General features: G+C 38.1%; 2 protein-coding genes across 2 annotated transcripts in view; one reads left to right on the top strand and one right to left on the bottom strand.

Moving 5' to 3' along the window:
• LOC134811890 (titin-like) overlaps positions 1-18,819 on the bottom strand; it is a 72,694-nt gene that overhangs the window by 21,258 nt on the left and 32,617 nt on the right. The window lies entirely within an intron of this gene.
• Positions 2,086-7,353, top strand: LOC134810941 (uncharacterized). The gene is made up of 6 exons (XM_063817636.1): positions 2,086-2,362; positions 3,114-3,262; positions 3,784-3,905; positions 4,110-4,304; positions 4,508-4,618; positions 7,133-7,353. Exons 1-6 carry the CDS (start codon positions 2,232-2,234, stop codon positions 7,289-7,291), a joined length of 867 nt encoding a protein of 288 aa, XP_063673706.1. The 5' UTR covers positions 2,086-2,231; the 3' UTR covers positions 7,292-7,353.

The raw sequence follows: 18,819 nt of genomic DNA on the forward strand, positions 1-18,819 counted from the left end.
TCTCATCCTTTTAAAATCTTTAAACTAAAATTTTGTGAATCATAGTTATTTACATGCCTGATTTTCATGACTGTCAGGTCACAACTAATTCTGTTTGATACACAATACACATGGTATCGACCCCATGACTTCTAGCTTCTATAAGACTAGTCAACAAATCTACTAACCATGTCCTCGACCCGTCATGTGAGAGATAATCTTCAGTCATCACGCGTCAAACTGAAGCATGACAGGACACCTGAAAAAGATAATTTAGAGAGCTATCTTTAGAGCTGCAATCTTAAACCGTCTAGAGTAATCTGTAAAGATAGGTTCCCAAGAATTAATTACAGAAGGGTGCGACGAAGCAGCACTGCTCTCTACCCTGCACATCCTGTACAGTGGTGTCATGTCTCTAACCAGTTAAACGAGCGCTAATATAAAATACTCAAATACTGCCCCCTTTACTGACGCACTTTTCTTTTAACCTGGTTGGAGTGAGCTGAGGAAAGCCGGCAGTCTGGAGTCGAGGGAGGGAGGGAGGGAGGCGGGGGATAATTTGAACAGATGTTGGTCACGCCTTCTAGACTGTGCTTTATTGTGGTCTGGTTGCTCGATCTGAATACAGAACGAGTAAGGTGTAGTGGTTCATATTACGCATTGAGTTTTAAAGTGAGGAGATAATCCGTCAATAACAGAACGAGAAGGCTACTGGCGATCCTGACGTTTTATAGCCAGAGTTTATTTAATGTTGCAGTTACTTATTAATTAATTTGAATTATTCCAAATATAAATTGTTCAAAGTTCGGATGAACTTGGTTAAAATTGTATGTCAGTTCTAAAAAGCAATAGTGATTAATGATTACTGATTACAGGGACAGTAATATAAAATCCACTTCGTGATTACCTTCCAATGTTCCATCTCAATTTTATAGATTTTAGATCAGCTATTAATCTCTGTGAACAAGACTCACCGAGAAATGAGAACTGAGACAGTTGTCAATGTCGGATCAGAGGTTGGTTTTCAAATTATTTAGGAGCAAAAGTTTCATAAAGGCAAACTTAAATTTGCAAATTGTGTTCATTACATAAAGTAAAACTAGCATGAAGTTTAAAAGGCGTTTAGGCTGAAATCACACAGATAACAGCCGATGTCCTGAGTTTGGTTATACGTAGCGTAATATCGCCATTACAATTTCATCGGGGATAAATATTCCCCGTACTAAATAATCCAATACCTTACTCATTCAACGTCTCAATCCTCAGTTCAATAAGTCGACATGAATACAACTTATTCATTTTGTCAGCATGAGTGGTCAAAAACGGTAAAATTCTTTTATTAGAAACGTGACGAATATAAACGTCTTGCGAATACCACAGTTTAATGCTTGTCATAGTTATAAATACGTTAATAACTATGTTTTACTGAATAGCATAAACAAATCAAGTATAGTTTCATGTCTGCATAGCATTATCATAGAATTTCTAATTGGAGGATATAACTCTGACTCAGATATGATATTGAGATTATTTAAAATTTGATAGCCTTGATTACCTTGCAGCGTGGCGTTATGACTTTATGACCTGCAGGAATTGCTTAAGGACCTGCAGGAAACTTAGAGACTTGCAGGCTACAGGAATAATTTTGTGCAATATCTGGCGGGGAAATTCTATTTTAAGAACTCCTGGCAACCAGACACTATAGACTTATAGAGGATAAAAACATCTGTCTCCTTGGACATGATTGCTCTGTCCTATATGTATACCACGTGATCTGAAATCCTTATGTAGTGACCATGACTTCTGGGACTCCTCTGGCAATTGCTCGGTAGGCCTTTTGTACGACAATTCTTGCACAACTCCGCTTGTAACGATTGAGTAATCCAGTTACCTAAAGCAACAGCAATTGCAAAACGATGTCACGTGCAACCCGGTGACGCGCAGCAACTGGTCAGAAAACATCACGTGATCAAAACCAGGGCATCTGAATGGTTCCCACGGGGGAGGGGTGGGTTGTACGTAACAGAGATGTGAACCACACCATTGAGTGAGTGGTGTGATGTCTGTAAACGCTATCTACCTAGAGTAGGGGCCGATTAGATAGCTAGTTGTGGGTTGTTCGTGACAGTTGTCTTCTTTTCGTGTGTACTCAGTTTGAGAATCGTTGTTCAAGGTCCTTGTTTTAAACCACCCTGAAAGAGACCCTAAACCAGCGGTTAACTCCACCTAAAAACACCCTCCCAGTCCATTGAATGTCTCGTATCTTTGCTATATCTGATCTGCACACGGACTATGAAGCTAATATGGAGTTTGTCGAAAGTCTCCCCCCACACCCAGAGGATGTGCTGATTGTGGCCGGGGATGTAAGCGACGATATTCCAAGGTATGCTACAGGGGAGAGTTATTTTCTATTTTATAATTATTATTATGACCTCTATATTTCTAACTCTGAAGTAACCAAAATACGGATTGGATTTTATAGCTGTATAGTGGATAGTACATATGAATATGTCAAGTATAATACGTAGTAACTTATTACAGCCTTCCTGTTGCTATACCAATGATGAAACAGTACTCTATTGATCGAACCTTGGTCATGAAATTTTATTAAACCATTAGAGGTTATTACAGCCAATTGCACTAGCACTAGCAACCATTTGTCATTTTACCTTGATATGTAATGTCGTAGAAAGCCATGACTATAATAAATCCCTGCATCACCACTCGACAATGGTTTTATTTACAACCATTAAATATAGTCAAACGTCAAAGGTTACTCAAGGAATCTCTCATATCAAAAGTACAATATGATGGTCCATGGCGTTGACTTGGCAATGGATTAGCGCGATCATGTACTTACATACTTACTTACGTAGATCAAAGGTATCTTACTATAATAAATACCTGCAAGAGCTTTTTTATCGTAATCGATTACAGATTCTTTAGCCATTTAATCATCACTGTAATTGAACTTCGCCTTGGCATCCCCGAATTCTAGATGTCATGCATTAATAAATAATTCCTGCTTACCAACTTGAAAACACCTGCAAATGCAAACCTGCCTTGAACTTCATTCTAACGGGCTTATTGATAAAACGATAAAACAAGAAATTCTCAAGAAACATTTCCCCTAGATTGATCGAGACACTGAGTATCCTGAAAGCGAAGTACAAGGATGTTTACTTTATCCCGGGGAATCACGAGTTATGGATTAACAAATCAGACATCTCCCCAAACTCGTTGGTTAAACTATTCGAGATTGTCCGGCACTGTACCGTCATTGGTAAGTAAATATATTCACACCATCGTAGATATTTCTTAGCTGATTTTTGTTAGTCGCATAATTACTGATCTTATGTAACACTTTAAATACATTTTCTTTTTGTTGCAAGTGTTAATGACAATGAAGAAGCTAGGTGCTTTAAAAAGCTGCGAGCGTTTGCTGTCTTGCAATGTCCATGTCCCATGATCACTATAATAAACCACGATAAATTTAATAATTCGTAGATGCGGAATTAGTTTTAAATTAATCCCACATCTACGAATTACTTGTTTTAAACTAACTTTACATCTACAAATAGTTACATTTACATGTATTGCTATGTTGTACGTGGTCAGGATGTCCAAATTAAAACTTTTGTAGTTTTTAAAGTATCTCTAATCTATTAACATTACACATGCAGCAAAAAAAGACAGAGAAATTTAAAGAAATACATAGGATCAGTTCAGTTGAGACTCTGCACTGGTCTCTTTTCGCAGTTCAACTCAGAACCATTCATTTGTTAACAAATACACTCCCGGCAGGCGTGCAGACAGAGCCAGGTAAAGTGAGGTGTTTGGACGGCAATGATGTCTGGATAGTACCTCTCTACTCTTGGTACGCTGGCCCTGATGATGATCCTAAGAATACCCTCTACATCCCGGAGGTCTGACCTCGTGGAAAGACCTCACTCTTAAGGAGATGGGCTGGAGTGATGCTTACTTTTGCAAGGTGAGCTGCTTTGGGATCATTACATCAAAATATCCAATACCCGGAGATTAGAGCTGATAAAAAACATTTGCGATTGAAATATTTCTGGATTTAAAAAAGCCAATTTTAAGCAATAATAACCATCATTTTAATCTCTCAGTGGCCAGCTCTAAAACGAAGAGCTTCAGGAAGCTGCCCGAGTTTAGCTCAACTGTTTGCAGACATGAACACGGAACGGTTAACAAATGACTATGATGCCCCAGTTATAACCTTCTCTCATTTTGTGCCGCGACCCGAACTGATGAGAGCTAGCATTCAGGACGAATCTGAGATTGCACTCGAGAGGAACATCATGGTCAGTGAACTGCACTCATAACACTTCAATCATGCATTATTCCGACTCCTGACCGCACTTCCATCCAAATCACATATTACGCAAGTTTTTCTTGGTCAATCTAATATACAACTCGCTGACACGTGTTAAGAAAACGTTTGTTCTTTGTCAAATCAGATAATATTATACCTTTAAATCGATTTGTTTAACACTTTCTTTTTTAGGGGCTGCCTTCACCGGACTGGAAAGAAAAGGAGTTTGGAACTAGGTTCAACTTCAGTAGAGTGGCTGGAAGTAACATCTTAGACAGACAGCTCAGAAAAATAGGATCTATGGTGAGAAGCCATTTATTTCCCTTTTATTATGTCAATACGTCCTTTCCATTTTCACGGTCCAGCAAATAATAACCGCTACACTACCATGGTTATTTCCATGTTGTGCTAAATTCAAGTGAGTATTTCTCAGACTGTTAAATCCGACACAGTTTGCTTGTAAATCACTCACATTAAGCTCCTGAGTGTTGATATAATCCCTCAAATGAAGCTCCTGAGTGTTGATATAATCCCTCAAATGAAGCTCCTGATTGCTAATATAATACCTCACATTAAGCTCCTGCGTGTTGATATAATCACTCACATTAAGCTCCTGAGTGTTGATATAATACCTCACATTAAGCTCCTGAGTGTTGATATAATCCCTCAAATGAAACTCCTGAGTGTTGATATAATTCCTCAAATGAAGCTCCTGAGTGTTGATATAATCCCTAAAATGAAACTCCTGAGTGTTGATATAATCACTCACATTAAGCTCCTGATTGCTAATATAATACCTCACATTAAGCTCCTGAGTGTTGATATAATCCCTAAAATGAAACTCCTGAGTGTTGATATAATTCCTCAAATGAAGCTCCTGAGTGTTGATATAATCCCTCAAATGAAGCTCCTGAGTGTTGATATAATCCCTCAAATGAAGCTCCTGATTGCTAATATAATACCTCACATTAAGCTCCTGCGTGTTGATATAATCACTCACATTAAGCTCCTGAGTGTTGATATAATACCTCACATTAAGCTCCTGAATGTTGATATAATCCCTCAAATGAAACTCCTGAGTGTTGATATAATCCCTCACATTAAGCTCCTGAGTGTTGATATAATTCCTCAAATGAAGCTCCTGAGTGTTGATATAATCCCTAAAATGAAACTCCTGAGTGTTGATATAATCACTCACATTAAGCTCCTGATTGCTAATATAATACCTCACATTAAGCTCCTGAGTGTTGATATAATCCCTAAAATGAAACTCCTGAGTGTTGATATAATTCCTCAAATGAAGCTCCTGAGTGTTGATATAATCCCTCAAATGAAGCTCCTGAGTGTTGATATAATCCCTAAAATGAAACTCCTGAGTGTTGATATAATCCCTAAAATGAAACTCCTGAGTGTTGATATAATCACTCACATTAAGCTCCTGATTGCTAATATAATACCTCACATTAAGCTCCTGAGTGTTGATATAATCCCTAAAATGAAACTCCTGAGTGTTGATATAATTCCTCAAATGAAGCTCCTGAGTGTTGATATAATCACTCACATTAAGCTCCTGATTGCTAATATAATACCTCACATTAAGCTCCTGATCTAAGATGAGAAGTACGGACTCGTTTAGGGGGAAAAGTACGTACTTGTACGCAACTTTGAAAAGTCCGACTCATACGACGTACGATTAAGATAGATTTTTTTGCTTTTGAATTATTATCATCAGGGCCGTTGTAAAATGTAAATGTAATTGTTTGCCGATGTTAGAGAAAATATGCCGTTCGCGAACAAATTAAACGCACAATTCTTAGATCAGGCAGGCATTTAAATTTAAAAGTAAAACAAAAATTACTAGACAATTTACTTATTCAAACAGCTTGTTTAAAAGCTGTTTTGAAAACGCTCAATATAAGTCCGTAACTTGCGATTTAGAACTCTTCCATTAATTTCTAGAAGGAGAACTTTTCAGTAGAATTGAAAAGTACGTACGATACGAGTAAATTGAAAAGTCCGACTCATTCGTACTTCTCATCTTAGCTCCTGAGTGTTGATATAATCCCTAAAATGAAACTCCTGAGTGTTGATATAATCACTCACATTAAGCTCCTGATTGCTAATATAATACCTCACATTAAGCTCCTGCGTGTTGATATAATCACTCACATTAAGCTCCTGAGTGTTGATATAATCCCTCAAATGAAGCTCCTGATTGCTAATATAATACCTCACATTAAGCTCCTGAGTGTTGATATAATCACTCACATTAAGCTCCTGAGTGTTGATATAATCTCTCAAATGAAGCTCCTGAGTGTTGATATAATCCCTCAAATAAAGCTGCTGAGTGTTGATATAATTCCTCAAATGAAGCTCCTGAGTGTTGATATAATCCCTAAAATGAAGCTCCTGAGTGTTGATATAATCCCTCAAATAAAGCTCCTGAGTGTTGATATAATTCCTCAAATGAAGCTCCTGAGTGTTGATATAATCCCTCAAATGAAGCTCCTGAGTGTTGATATAATACCTCACATTAAGCTCCTGAGTGTTGATATAATCACTCACATTAAGCTCCTGAGTGTTGATATAATCCCTCAAATGAAGCTCCTGATTGCTAATATAATACCTCACATTAAGCTCCTGAGTGTTGATATAATCCCTCAAATGAAGCTCCTGATTGCTAATATAATACCTCACATTAAGCTCCTGAGTGTTGATATAATCCCTCAAATAAAGCTCCTGAGTGTTGATATAATCCCTCAAATGAAGCTCCTGAGTGTTGAAGTATGATAGTCTAACTCTTTCTCTCTCCAACAGATCCACGTGTACGGACACCAGCACAGGAACAGAGACAGAACGATACGGCGTGTAAGATACGTGTCCCACTGTCTGGGGAACCCCCGGGAGCACGGGGAGGGGATCACTTGGGGGATATCAACCTGGGCCGGCCCCAAACTTATACACGGACATTGTTAGCTTGTTCTCTCTCTCTCTTTTAGGATACAGTCATGCAGGGGACAATTTGTAGTGTTGTTGGTCTTTGCAAATCACGTGTCAGGATTCAATGGTGTTTATTGACAATAATATTTGATTATCAACTTTACGGAACTTTGGCAGTTTAATATTGTTTGATTGTAAGGTGATTAGTGAGGTGATTAGTGAGGTGATTAGTGAGGTGATTAGTGAGGTGATTAGTGATTGATTTTCGATTTTGGGGTTTAAATAATGAAATATTTTGACATTTAGCAAATATTTGAAACCTTTTCAGTATCCAGGACTCCGCATAGCATTTAAGCTATTTAATTAATAATATATTTATAGACGCAGCCGTGCAGAACTTTTACTCTCATTGAATTATCTTGAATCTTGGATTTTTTTCTAATCACTCGACGTGACCTCTTCTATTCAGTAATATTTTGTTTCCTTACTCGAGTCTGATCAGAAGACATCAGATATTTTGAATACAAAATCACACATTTGTTTTAATCCCAGCCCAATGCATTGATTTTCTTAATCATTTTTGTAGACCATTTCTGTTTGAAACATTGTGTTTAATATTCAAAACTGATCTACAATTAAAGAATAAGATATAATCTGGTAAAGACGACAAAACAGTTTCGAACAGGGAATGGTTTATGGTATGAACAGGGGTGTAGGAATAAATTTCTTCGTGCGGGGTGGGGGGGGGGGGGGGGGGGGCCAAAATTATAGAGATTTTAAAATGTTGCACGCTGTGCGCCTGAAAGTGAATGTCAAAACAGCGAAACATTCAGTGTCAACCATACCTGTAAAAAGTTTAAAGTTTAAACTTTATGACAGGACCGCCGAGAGCAGCATCCTGTACAATATTAATGGAGAACATTTCGCCGTGCAAAAGGCCTAGCTGGGAAATTTGGCATTGGAGATCATTTTCAAACACAGTTTTAAGAACGATTAAAATATTACAATTTTAAATGTATTTTATAGCCTGCCAGCAGCTCTTGTTAAATAAATATGGTTTGAAAAAGGTGCATAGGGAGCGTTCACATATAACATCAGCAAGATTTTAGCCAATTTTACCCCCCCCCCCCCCCCCCCCCTATTGACGTCAGCATTCGCCAGACCCCCTTGCCTTCTTAACCACCTTACTTAGTACTTACCCCCTTCCGTCAGCCAGCGAGGGGGTATAGAAATGCTGACGGGTGTATGCAGGGAAAATAAGTATGCGACTGATATAAACAGTTGGTTCAACAGAGTTAAGTTCACTGAAGTACTAATATTAAGAAAGTTAGCGAAGTTTTATTGTTAATAATTTTGCCAAAATTCACGTTACATTTCTGCAAGGCTCAGACCCCCCCCCCCCCCCCCCCCCCGGCCCCCCGTTCAGCATTTCCAAATTCCAAACCATCTCTTTCCCCTCACGGCTGTTGACGTCATAATATGTGAACGCTCCCATACCCACAACTAAATTGTTCAATATTCCAGCTCGAACTTTTGAAGCTATCAATATAACTATAAGTGTAGACTGTCCCTCATCACGTCGAGACCAATGGAATGGATATAATAGTTATTGCATAATTAGTGCACAATAATACTAATGGTGGTATGTCAACTAACTCCGCCCTAGTGACCCTATAATAGTACTAATTATAGTACCCTATTATAATAGTACTATATATTATGACTAGGTGGTATTAGGAGTCCTAATTTAGGACATGATGTGATGAGGTAAAGTATAGACTGACTCCGAAAAACAAAGACGTAAAACTAAAAGTTATTAAGAGTTTACGGGTACAAAACCAACAGAGATAAAACTTTGAAGGAGAGCCAAGTTTGAGCTATAATATGAAACAATTGCACTGTCACACTTGAAATTTGTATCTGATGAGGGCGGTAGTAAACTGACCACAGCTATACTTATACCATATCATTTCCAATTTATTACTAAACTTTGAACTTATTTTCGATTTTTCACGTTTTGAGTACCTACGCCTTGAGTTGATCAGTACGATTAGTAAGTTTTCGTATAGAAATGCTGACGGGTGTAAGGAGGAAAAATTAGTATGCGACTGATTTAAACAGTTGGTCAACAGAGTTCAGTTCACCGAGGTACTAATATTTATGATTAAGGAAATTAGAAAAGTTTTATTGTTGATAAAATTGCAAAGAGGGAGAATCTGCAATTTTGTTGGACAATTTGCTGAAAGGAAGGAATTTTAGCAATGAGGAATGTAAATTTGGACTACACTTTGTCTTTAGCAGTAAGGCAATTTGGATAATGAAATGGCGGATTGGCCAAATGAGCCTAAAAATGTTGGCCCCTTTCCGCCCCTTGCCAAGATTTTATATGGGGGCGGTCGCCCCCTGCCCCCCCCCCCCCTCTTCCTACACCCTTGGGCATGAATAATGATAATAAAATCGCTGTACGGTGGTTAAAAAGTCCTAATTCCAATATTTAAGTATATAGAACATAGCTATCATAAACTGCGAAATTTCGCTATCTTTCCTCGAACGCTTCTACTCGAGGCAATTATAGCGTGTCACCAATAGTACACATGGTGGAACCAGGATCTGAGCACAAATTAATTGGATCAACGTGTTCTGTCCCTTTTGTTTCTTTTGTCCCATTTGCTCCCTTTGTAACGAAGCCACAGATTTAGGCGATTATATTTCTGAACTGCAAACGAACTGACGATTTTTTTCAATCACTTAATTAAAGTAATGTTGTCGATGGAACTCATACACACATCTAACGACATTACCTAATTACTCTCACCCAGGCCATGCAAATCAGGGGGAGGATTTTGTAGAAGCCGCGGTAAATTATTTTCTGGGCAAAATGTTCCAGGAGAAGACTCAGTCTACATTCGCATTGTTTATAGATGTGGATTCTTGTGGGGAGGTGAGGTACATTTGTTTAATTTAATAGTAATTAATACTTGCACAGCAGAGGAGAGGTAGTGCACATTTTGTATTATGGAACGCTTGTAACGCTTGTAACTCCTTCTTGTTACCCCCAGCCTCCCGCCCCCCCCCCCCCCCCCCCCCCTTTGAAGGTCCCGAATTATTTTCTGAACGAATACCTTAGCGGAGAGATGAAAGACTATCGTGGTAACTCGTACTCTGTTTTAAAGATCTAGATTGTAGAGTACGTTATATAAATATCTACCACATACCACACTTTATATTATGAATTATCACAATCGACTAGTTACCGAGTACCGCTCTAGAGATTTGACTGCTGAACCGGAAACAGTCGGATATCAATCTATTGTCCTGACTGCTAGACCAGAACCGAGTGGCAAACAGGAGAATTAAAACTATATTGAAAGATTCTGGAATTTCTAACCGCTGGTTCCTTATAGATGTCAGAAAATTGTTTTATCTGCCATTGAACCCTCTGATCCTATGATCTTTCATATCTGCGCAAATAAAATGACTAGGCAGGATTGGCGATTAATTTTTGCAGGAATCAGATTAAGGCTTTAAATTGATTACCAGCCTTACTGCAAAACCTGCCATATTAGATGGCAGGATACGCCCTTGCATTTCGACCTTTCGTGACGTGTAGAAGGAGGTGCAAGGCCAGACATTTTATATTGGAAACAGTTTGTCCCAGCATAAATGGATTAAATTGAAACACAGATCGCCAAAGCATTTCAGCCGTAAATAAATCCCATGACCCGTTTAGTAATCCACTTTCAGTGTTTACCGCAATATTGCAGTAATAATGGGGTAAAAGAATCATTGTCTGAAAATATCAAGTGCTGTGGTTTTACTTTTATTGATCAGAGCTGCCCTAGGGGACCAGGATTCCCACATATTGTTTAATTACTGACTTGAACATGAAGCTAAGATTTATGAATGCAGGCAAAATGGATCCGATCACAGACCGAAATTTTCGACGACCCCTATAACTCACTTACTTGACTCTGTAGGAGCGATTGAACTGCGAGGGAAATGTTTGGGTTTTTACAAAGACATTAAAGTCATTCACCAGCTCGTCGACGACAGTTATACTGTGAACTGTCGCAGTACCGTCGCAGTAATGCCATCCCTGTGTTATAATAATAATAGGATAAAATGAACTGCTGTGAACTGTGGCAATGAACCTTATATTACGGCCCGACCAGTACACTACACGGGAAGCTGGGTAGATTTAGTTTCCATGTAGTCTCATCAAGCAGGTGCTAAGAGCTGGTAAGTTGTCGTGAAGTCATTAAACAGTTCAAGTTGTTTTCAGGAGAAGAGATGAGTTTGTTAGAAACTTTTGATAACCTCATTTCACCCTCAATTAACTCAAAAGCTTTTTCTGTGACAATCTGCTGTCCGAACATTCCTAATGATCAGGGTCCTAATGATCAGGGTCAACACGACTTCTGTCGAAATTAAGGTCAATTTTTGGTTAGGGTTTCTTATTCGTACAAGAGTCGTGTCCGGACAAGATTCACCGCCCATTTATGATTTGAGGGGAATTTACCAACAGTTTCTTGGGAATGTTTGATGTGAAAACTCTTCACAATTGTTGAGCTATTGTATTCATCCTGTATCTCTACTATAATTCAAAGAATTATTTCTGTACGACCGCCCACGTGCAAATCAGATGAGAAATAGGAAGTTGCAAAGTAACCATGGTAACGGGGGTTATTGCACGCACGTGCACGTGCAAAGATTGTTTTTAACGTCATTTTTATCGGTTTTGTTTCAATATTACGTTGCGAGCAACATTTTAATCGGCTGTATCTTCGGTTGTGTAGGATATTTTGACGCGATTTAAACTTACTAACAAAAAAATACTATTAGCAATTCCTCCCTGTGACCACGGGTTTTCTAGTTATACATAATAATAATATCTACGTCAATGTCGATGTTATGTATATTATTAAAATATAATTCCTAAGATTGGATTTGAGATTGACGTCGATATGAAAAAGTGTTTTTTGTAAGCAAGTGACACTTTGGAATATTCTCGAGAAGACTTAGACACTTTTTGATGAATGACCTGCAATCACTGCCTAAGCCACATCTGACATCATTGTAAAAATTTCATAATTGAATACTACGCCCTCGGATCGTCGAAAGTAACCGATTTTTTCTTGACAGAAAATAGAGCAATTAGGCACTCTCGCCGTATTATTTTCTAAATTGACGCAGCTGGTATCATTCGATTCCAAACTTCGAACGAACGAAGATGTCAACTTGCTCGCTAACTCAATTGCCTTGGACACCAGTAATTCCCATTGAGGGGTAGTTAGAATGGATTGTTTGGTTATAAACATTGACCGAGACCCCGTTTTCATTTAGGGAAGCTCATTATTTCATACGTACTTCAATTAGAGTAATTACTGATTGGGGAATATAAACGACTTCAGTGGTTAAATGGTGTTAGATTTACCGTTTCTCTTCTCTGAAGATCAACTATTTAATGTCCAAACCCTTTTGCCAGACCAGACTGACCCTAATAATCTAATGCAGAAGCTGTAAGCAGTAGGTGAAGGTTCTTAAGTTTAGCGTGGCCGCATGAAACTTTAAGTTTATCGTAATTTGTATTCCTTGAGAGTGGATGGTGTTTCATGTTTAAGTTGGAGTAATTTTTGGCTGTTAAGACTATATAACCCGATGTGGCGATGTAATGATGTATTAGTCCCTCAATCTCCGTCAGTGGCGATTGGCGAACCGACCGCGCCCCCGGCCGCTATATCCCCGCTTTGCGGAAGGGGGGGGGGGGGGGCATTTATCCGAATTTAAGTTCTTTTTCAAAGCAAAATCGCCCAATTTTTGTATTATCCCGTCCAATTCGGATGATGATTAATTACTCTACACTCGACTGTTACGTGACATTTTAACACGTCCTCTAGCAGGTGGCTCTGAATGACTATTCGAAACCCTAATCCTCTAATCTGATCCCAACCCTAACCCTAACCCAATCCCTAAATGAAGCATATGCTGAAACCCTAACCCTAACGAGAAATTATACCAACTTTCTTATATGGTAATATCACGTGATCTGATCGATACAGTTTTTTGCCGATATCTCGCTAGTATAGGGGAGCATTTTAACCCTATGTCATCATGTGGGGTAATTCGGAATCAGCGTCCGAAAATACATCGAATCAGGTGGATTTCAACTGTCAGGGGCCTTTAGAAAAATCTCGAAGATCGACTGTAGAGTGATTTAGCACGCTCGGTCCAATTCAATGTTCGGTCGAAGTGAATAAATATTTGGGGTACTTTTTGCTTCGGGGGGAGGGGAGGGGGCGGCAAAAAAAGGAGGCCAGGTACGTTTGGCCACTGATCTCCGTGCTTATGTATTTATACTTCCACTGTCCTGTGAAAAGTTTACTCGTTTGCTCTGATCCCACTTAAAATCAAGCAAGATCTTAACCTTGGTAAAATATGTTCAAAAAACAAAAATTAACAACTATAACGCATTTTTCACAGAAAAGTTACAAATTTTTGGCTAAGATATTTATGCAATTCCAGCGGGTTCAATATCTTCAGGGGAGGCTTAAAGTAGTGTCGTTTCAATACTGAAACGTTGATCACTATTTTTCGTTGCAATCGGTCAGATCTATTGTTAGAAAAGGCAAGAATTGTAGCCATTGGATGTGACAGTTCGATATACGGGATAAACGGTCGACTGCTTCAGAGGTGTCCCGAGACACAATAACGGCCTACAATTATTCAAATCATGAGAGCAGCTGAATCGGAGTATTCGGTATCAATATTCATGGAATGCGCAAAAACAAATTTCCCTAAAAATGAGATTCTGTCGCAAATTAAGAAGGCTTTGTCGAAAGGGAGGCTTCGTAGGAGAGGAGCACGTCAATCGGGCACTACAAAAAGGAAGGTTCAATCGTTGGTTGTCACTGTTGAGTCCGAGGTTTACATTGTGGTGGTATCCATCTTCGGCACAGCTGGTCAGGAGTCATGGATCGAGAAAAACTTAATTCTACTTTCTGATGTTTTTTAATGTTACGTTTGACATTTGACCCTAACCATTGTTAGGGTCAACTAACCTTAACTAATCTTAACTAGGGCAAATAACATCGAAAATTTTTTTCCAAATCGACAAATATTTCCCTTCATTTTTCCACTAACAAAACTGCCACAGGTTTTATGGAGGAATAGTCCACTGAAGAACCTGCAGAACAAAGCCACCGAACAAAGTGAAGTGCGCAAACTCCAGACTAAATAGCAGACCAGTTATAAACCACAGCATGAGGTCTACCAAGATGATAATTCTACTGACCCTCGTTGCGCTAATAGCTTCCAGAACCCTCGAAGAAAATGGTCAGACTATTGGATGGGGCCGGAAAATAGCCGCGGCAGAAGAGGTTGTTGGAGATCGTGACACAATTGCAGATGGAAGGCTCGTTTTAGGGATGGCAGAAGAGGAGCAAAGCCTCGGACTAGGTTACGGGGAAGAACGACAAATTTTAGAATAAGTGAAGTACATCACCTGATGAGAGGGCCTATGTCATGGCCCAACTTTACGGCCCTTTCTTTCAAGGAATGGCCGGGAACTTAAGTCACGCAGCATAAACTGTGATCTTGTTATTTTCATTGCTTGCGTTTACCAAGGAATAAATGATTTCACGGTCTTAAATTGATTCTGAGATTTTTTTTAACCGCAAGTCGGTATTTGGGATTTTGTTATAATCATGATACTAGATTACGCATTTTGAAAATAAAGCATTATTACTCTAATCAACCAAGGATGTGAAGTGTGAACACTATGATCTCACCTTATAAATCCGTAAAAATTAATTGCATATCAACTGGATCATTACTGTACGTAAATCTGCTTGAAAACAACATTTATTTTTACAAATAGTAGATGCCACTTGTAGCTTTGTTGGGCAGCCAGATAATTTCAAAATTTTCTTTGAAAAATTGCATGTTTGATCAGTGTATGCACATTGTTCAAAGATGGTACATTATATTTATAAAAATTATAAAAGATCTTTGAAGTTTAATTAATTTAGCAATAATTTTCGTTGGTCGAAATTTAGAAATTATAGTTGATCTTTGTAGTTTAAATTTAGTATATGATCGGCGATCATTTTTGTTGGTCGAAGTTCAAAATTTTTAAAGGCTTCGTACTTGTAGAAGCATTTTGAGGCTTACATAAGGTTTTCGGCAGGCTACAGCACCTCTTCAAATCTGTACAAACATTTTATGCTTATTTAGTGTTGTTGATTTTACGTATGTCAGCAAATTTATTCAGTCAATATATTTACATGAATTACATCTATTATAATATGCTGATTCGAACCATTTTTCCACCAGTGTGGTATAAAAAACTAACAGAATCACAGCAGGATTAGGAGAAAGTTGTGACTGAAGCAAAGAGGAAATTCCAATAAACAACAAGACCTATTTTACGTCATGCCACTCACCAAGATGATCATTTGCTTTAGCCTTCTGTTAGTGGTGACCTCCACAACCTTCGAAGACGATGGACAGACCTTTGGATTGGGGCACAAGGTTCTCTGGGCTGATGCACTTGCAGAGGAAAACCTTGAAAAGGAGGTGCCACTCAAAGCAGGCGGGTTAGAATCTACAGAAGAAGAACAGCACTTTGGTGTTGGAAAGCGTGCTGACGAGAGTACCTAGACAGTGGTAGCTTGGTCTGGAGCAAGATGTGGCTGGATGTTCATGTCATCTGAACACCGCCTCCATATCTAGACTGGGAGTAAAGGGGGTCCGCCGCCTTTTGATGCCACTTTGCACTGTACAAACGGCAAAATTTGGTTTAATCTGCTTCTTCCCTTGGCTTTAGTATCAAACAATAACCGACGAAAGAAAAATATGTGCATATTTGGCTATTTTGAAGTTTAAGACATCCTTTGCTACTGCCATACTTATATTTATATATTGCTGTAAAGGTTTGGTGATTTAAGATGAGCATCTGAATCCCTCACCCCACCCCCTAAAACATTTCAATCTCTGCTGATATGGCACAATACAAGCGATTCATAATATTTGCCATTTTTACTTTATATTAATTTAGCGTTAACGATCATGGGGGTGATTGAAGTAAACTGGTATAGAGGATAAATGACAATATCCATGGATCGCAAAGATTATTATTGATATGTTTTTTGATACAATTGTTTCGTATCTATCGGCCTAAAGCCAGGCATGTATTATAACTGTATACTATTACGTTTGTATGCTAAAATAACGTGTGTTCACTGCAAGTCTAATTAAACAGAATTACTGATAAATTACCATAAATTTAAAAGATCTATAATTTTAGATTTTGGATTAAGGGTTCTTCCAGTTGAAATTGGCTATTTTTAATTGATCGGAATTTCAGTATTTAAGAGTAGCTACAAATGTTTAAAATGTGTTTCTCTTCAGGATCCCACAGGAACACAGCAACAATGGGAAAAACGAAGCTACTTTTAAATTTAACAGCGTGTTTTACGGCTTCGCTGGTTTTAAAAAACGTACAAGAGAGTGAAGAGCTTAGAAAGCCCGAGTTGCTGATTGGTTTGAAGACCTTTTCGAAGTGGAAACGCACATGTTCGGACGGTAGCGAAGCACTACAACTAAAACTGATCCTTGCCGAACATGATATTGATTAAACAAGTGGCTCACAGTGGATTATGGAAGTGGACATTTTTCATAAATATAAGTAGAACTGATTTTAACTTTCATGATTTATAGTGTTTAGATCAGGCTTGTCTGCCGCCACCGAATGCCGCCTGGTTATTTGGCCACGCCGAACGTCGTCGATACAACCGGCCTGGCGTAAAGCGGCTTGCTTCTTTTGATTTTTCGAAATTTTCAAATCTTTCAAATATTTACTTTAAATACGCTGCCATGCACTATACTGCTCCAAACATAACGATTTTCTGTAAAAGAAAATGTAATACTAATTGGACTCACTGCACCTTTTATTTTATTTTAAAGTTTGAAAATCAATTTTGTTTTCAAACACAGCAATTACTGAATAGCACTAACATTTACTTTAACTTGATTTCACTCCGGCACCGGTGTTACTGTTATTTTGGTCAACGCCGCCACCGATCACTTGAACCACGGCGGACAAGCCTGGTTTAGATCTCGGATCGTCATCCGAATAGCTTTGATGATGCAATTTTTCGAAAATATATATATGTTTTGGGCACAATTGTTAGGGCAAATTCGACCTGTCGCGTCGAAGGGAAATCTCCCATTAAAACATTAAGATCAATAACAGTATCAGATTGTTTGTATCATGACTGTCGATGAATTTTAATTGTCAATTCAACCACGACCCACGATTTGACAAAATTGAATAATTCCGCTGTTATTTCCATCTATTTATATATTAAATTTATCATATTCCACGATTTTTATTGAATGAAAAGTCAGCTCCATTTCCAAAATTGTTGTCCTCTGTGTCTCTGAGATAATATATCGGTTATTGAATATAGTTTTACTGGTGTATTTGATTTATATTAATCCAATTTAAAAAACAAACCACACTCGTCTAGGGATGAAAAGAAGATAAGACTTTACAAAAAGATAAGAACATGTGCAAAGGAATCCTCTGCTTAACCCTCCTTGCTCTGGTCACCTCCTCGACAATAGATGATAACGACCAGGCCTTCGGATTAGGAGTTAAAACTGGCTTGTCTGGGGAACTTTCTGGAGATGCAGACTCGATATTTGGGGGAGTAATCTTGGAGATGGAGGAGGAGCAGGGGTTTGGATTTGGCAATAAAGAAGAAATTCTCATTGATCTGACGTGACCGTGTTATTTTATGAATTTTACTAAGCATATAAACAGGACACTGCACATTTGTCTTTAATAATCGAAGGAGTATCTTACTCCTCGATACTTTTTTGGGAAAAACGTTTATTGAATTGTTTAATGTGTTATTTTTGATGATATTTCCTGCATTAAAAGAATTGTTCTTATTTGCTTACCGCATAAATGTACAAATTAGAAATCAATTTGGTTTTGAAATAGTAATAAATGATGAGATCATAATTACAAGGGGGGGGGGGGGGGGGGGGGGGTGGGGGGCAAAAGTCAGTACCCATACGTTGGCCTTAATAGCTCAGTCACTGTCACTGAGTGCCCAATTGAAATTACAATTGAATTCCATGCAATAAATAAAACACACATTATTTGGAGATAGGCCAAGAAATAAGTTTACTCTCGCAGGAAACAAAAACTCGCACACAGTAGACTATAGACTTATAGAGTGTAGAACATGTTGTATGCTAAGAAAATATGCCCTCAAAAATAAAATAAAACAAAAAGAAATTGTTTAAAGATTTACGTATTGGACGAAATCGCAAACCCAAAAACATAAAATTAATTTAATTTAAAGATTTGATTTTTTAATTAGTTTCACCAAATTCAAATAAAAAATATCTTCTAATGAATTTATCACTAATTCAATGTTCCTTCATTTTATATTTAATCTAAATGTAGCTTTAAAAAATCTTTTAGTTCGAAGGGCCTAAAAATTGATTCGAAATTGTCCGGTCCATCGCTGCTCAAACATATAACTTTAAAT

This window comes from Bolinopsis microptera, chromosome 2 (assembly GCF_026151205.1).
Source record: "Bolinopsis microptera isolate Bmic1 chromosome 2, MBARI_Bmic_1.0, whole genome shotgun sequence".
NCBI classification, from domain to species: domain Eukaryota; kingdom Metazoa; phylum Ctenophora; class Tentaculata; order Lobata; family Bolinopsidae; genus Bolinopsis; species Bolinopsis microptera.

Coding starts and splice junctions, on each gene's coding strand:
- LOC134810941 (XM_063817636.1), top strand. CDS start 2,232: ATGTCTCGTATCTTTGCTATATCTGATCTGCACACGGACTATGAAGCT. Junction 2,363..3,113: donor GTAAGCGACGATATTCCAAG/GTATGCTACAGG, acceptor CATTTCCCCTAG/ATTGATCGAGACACTGAGTA. Junction 3,263..3,783: donor CCGGCACTGTACCGTCATTG/GTAAGTAAATAT, acceptor CACTCCCGGCAG/GCGTGCAGACAGAGCCAGGT.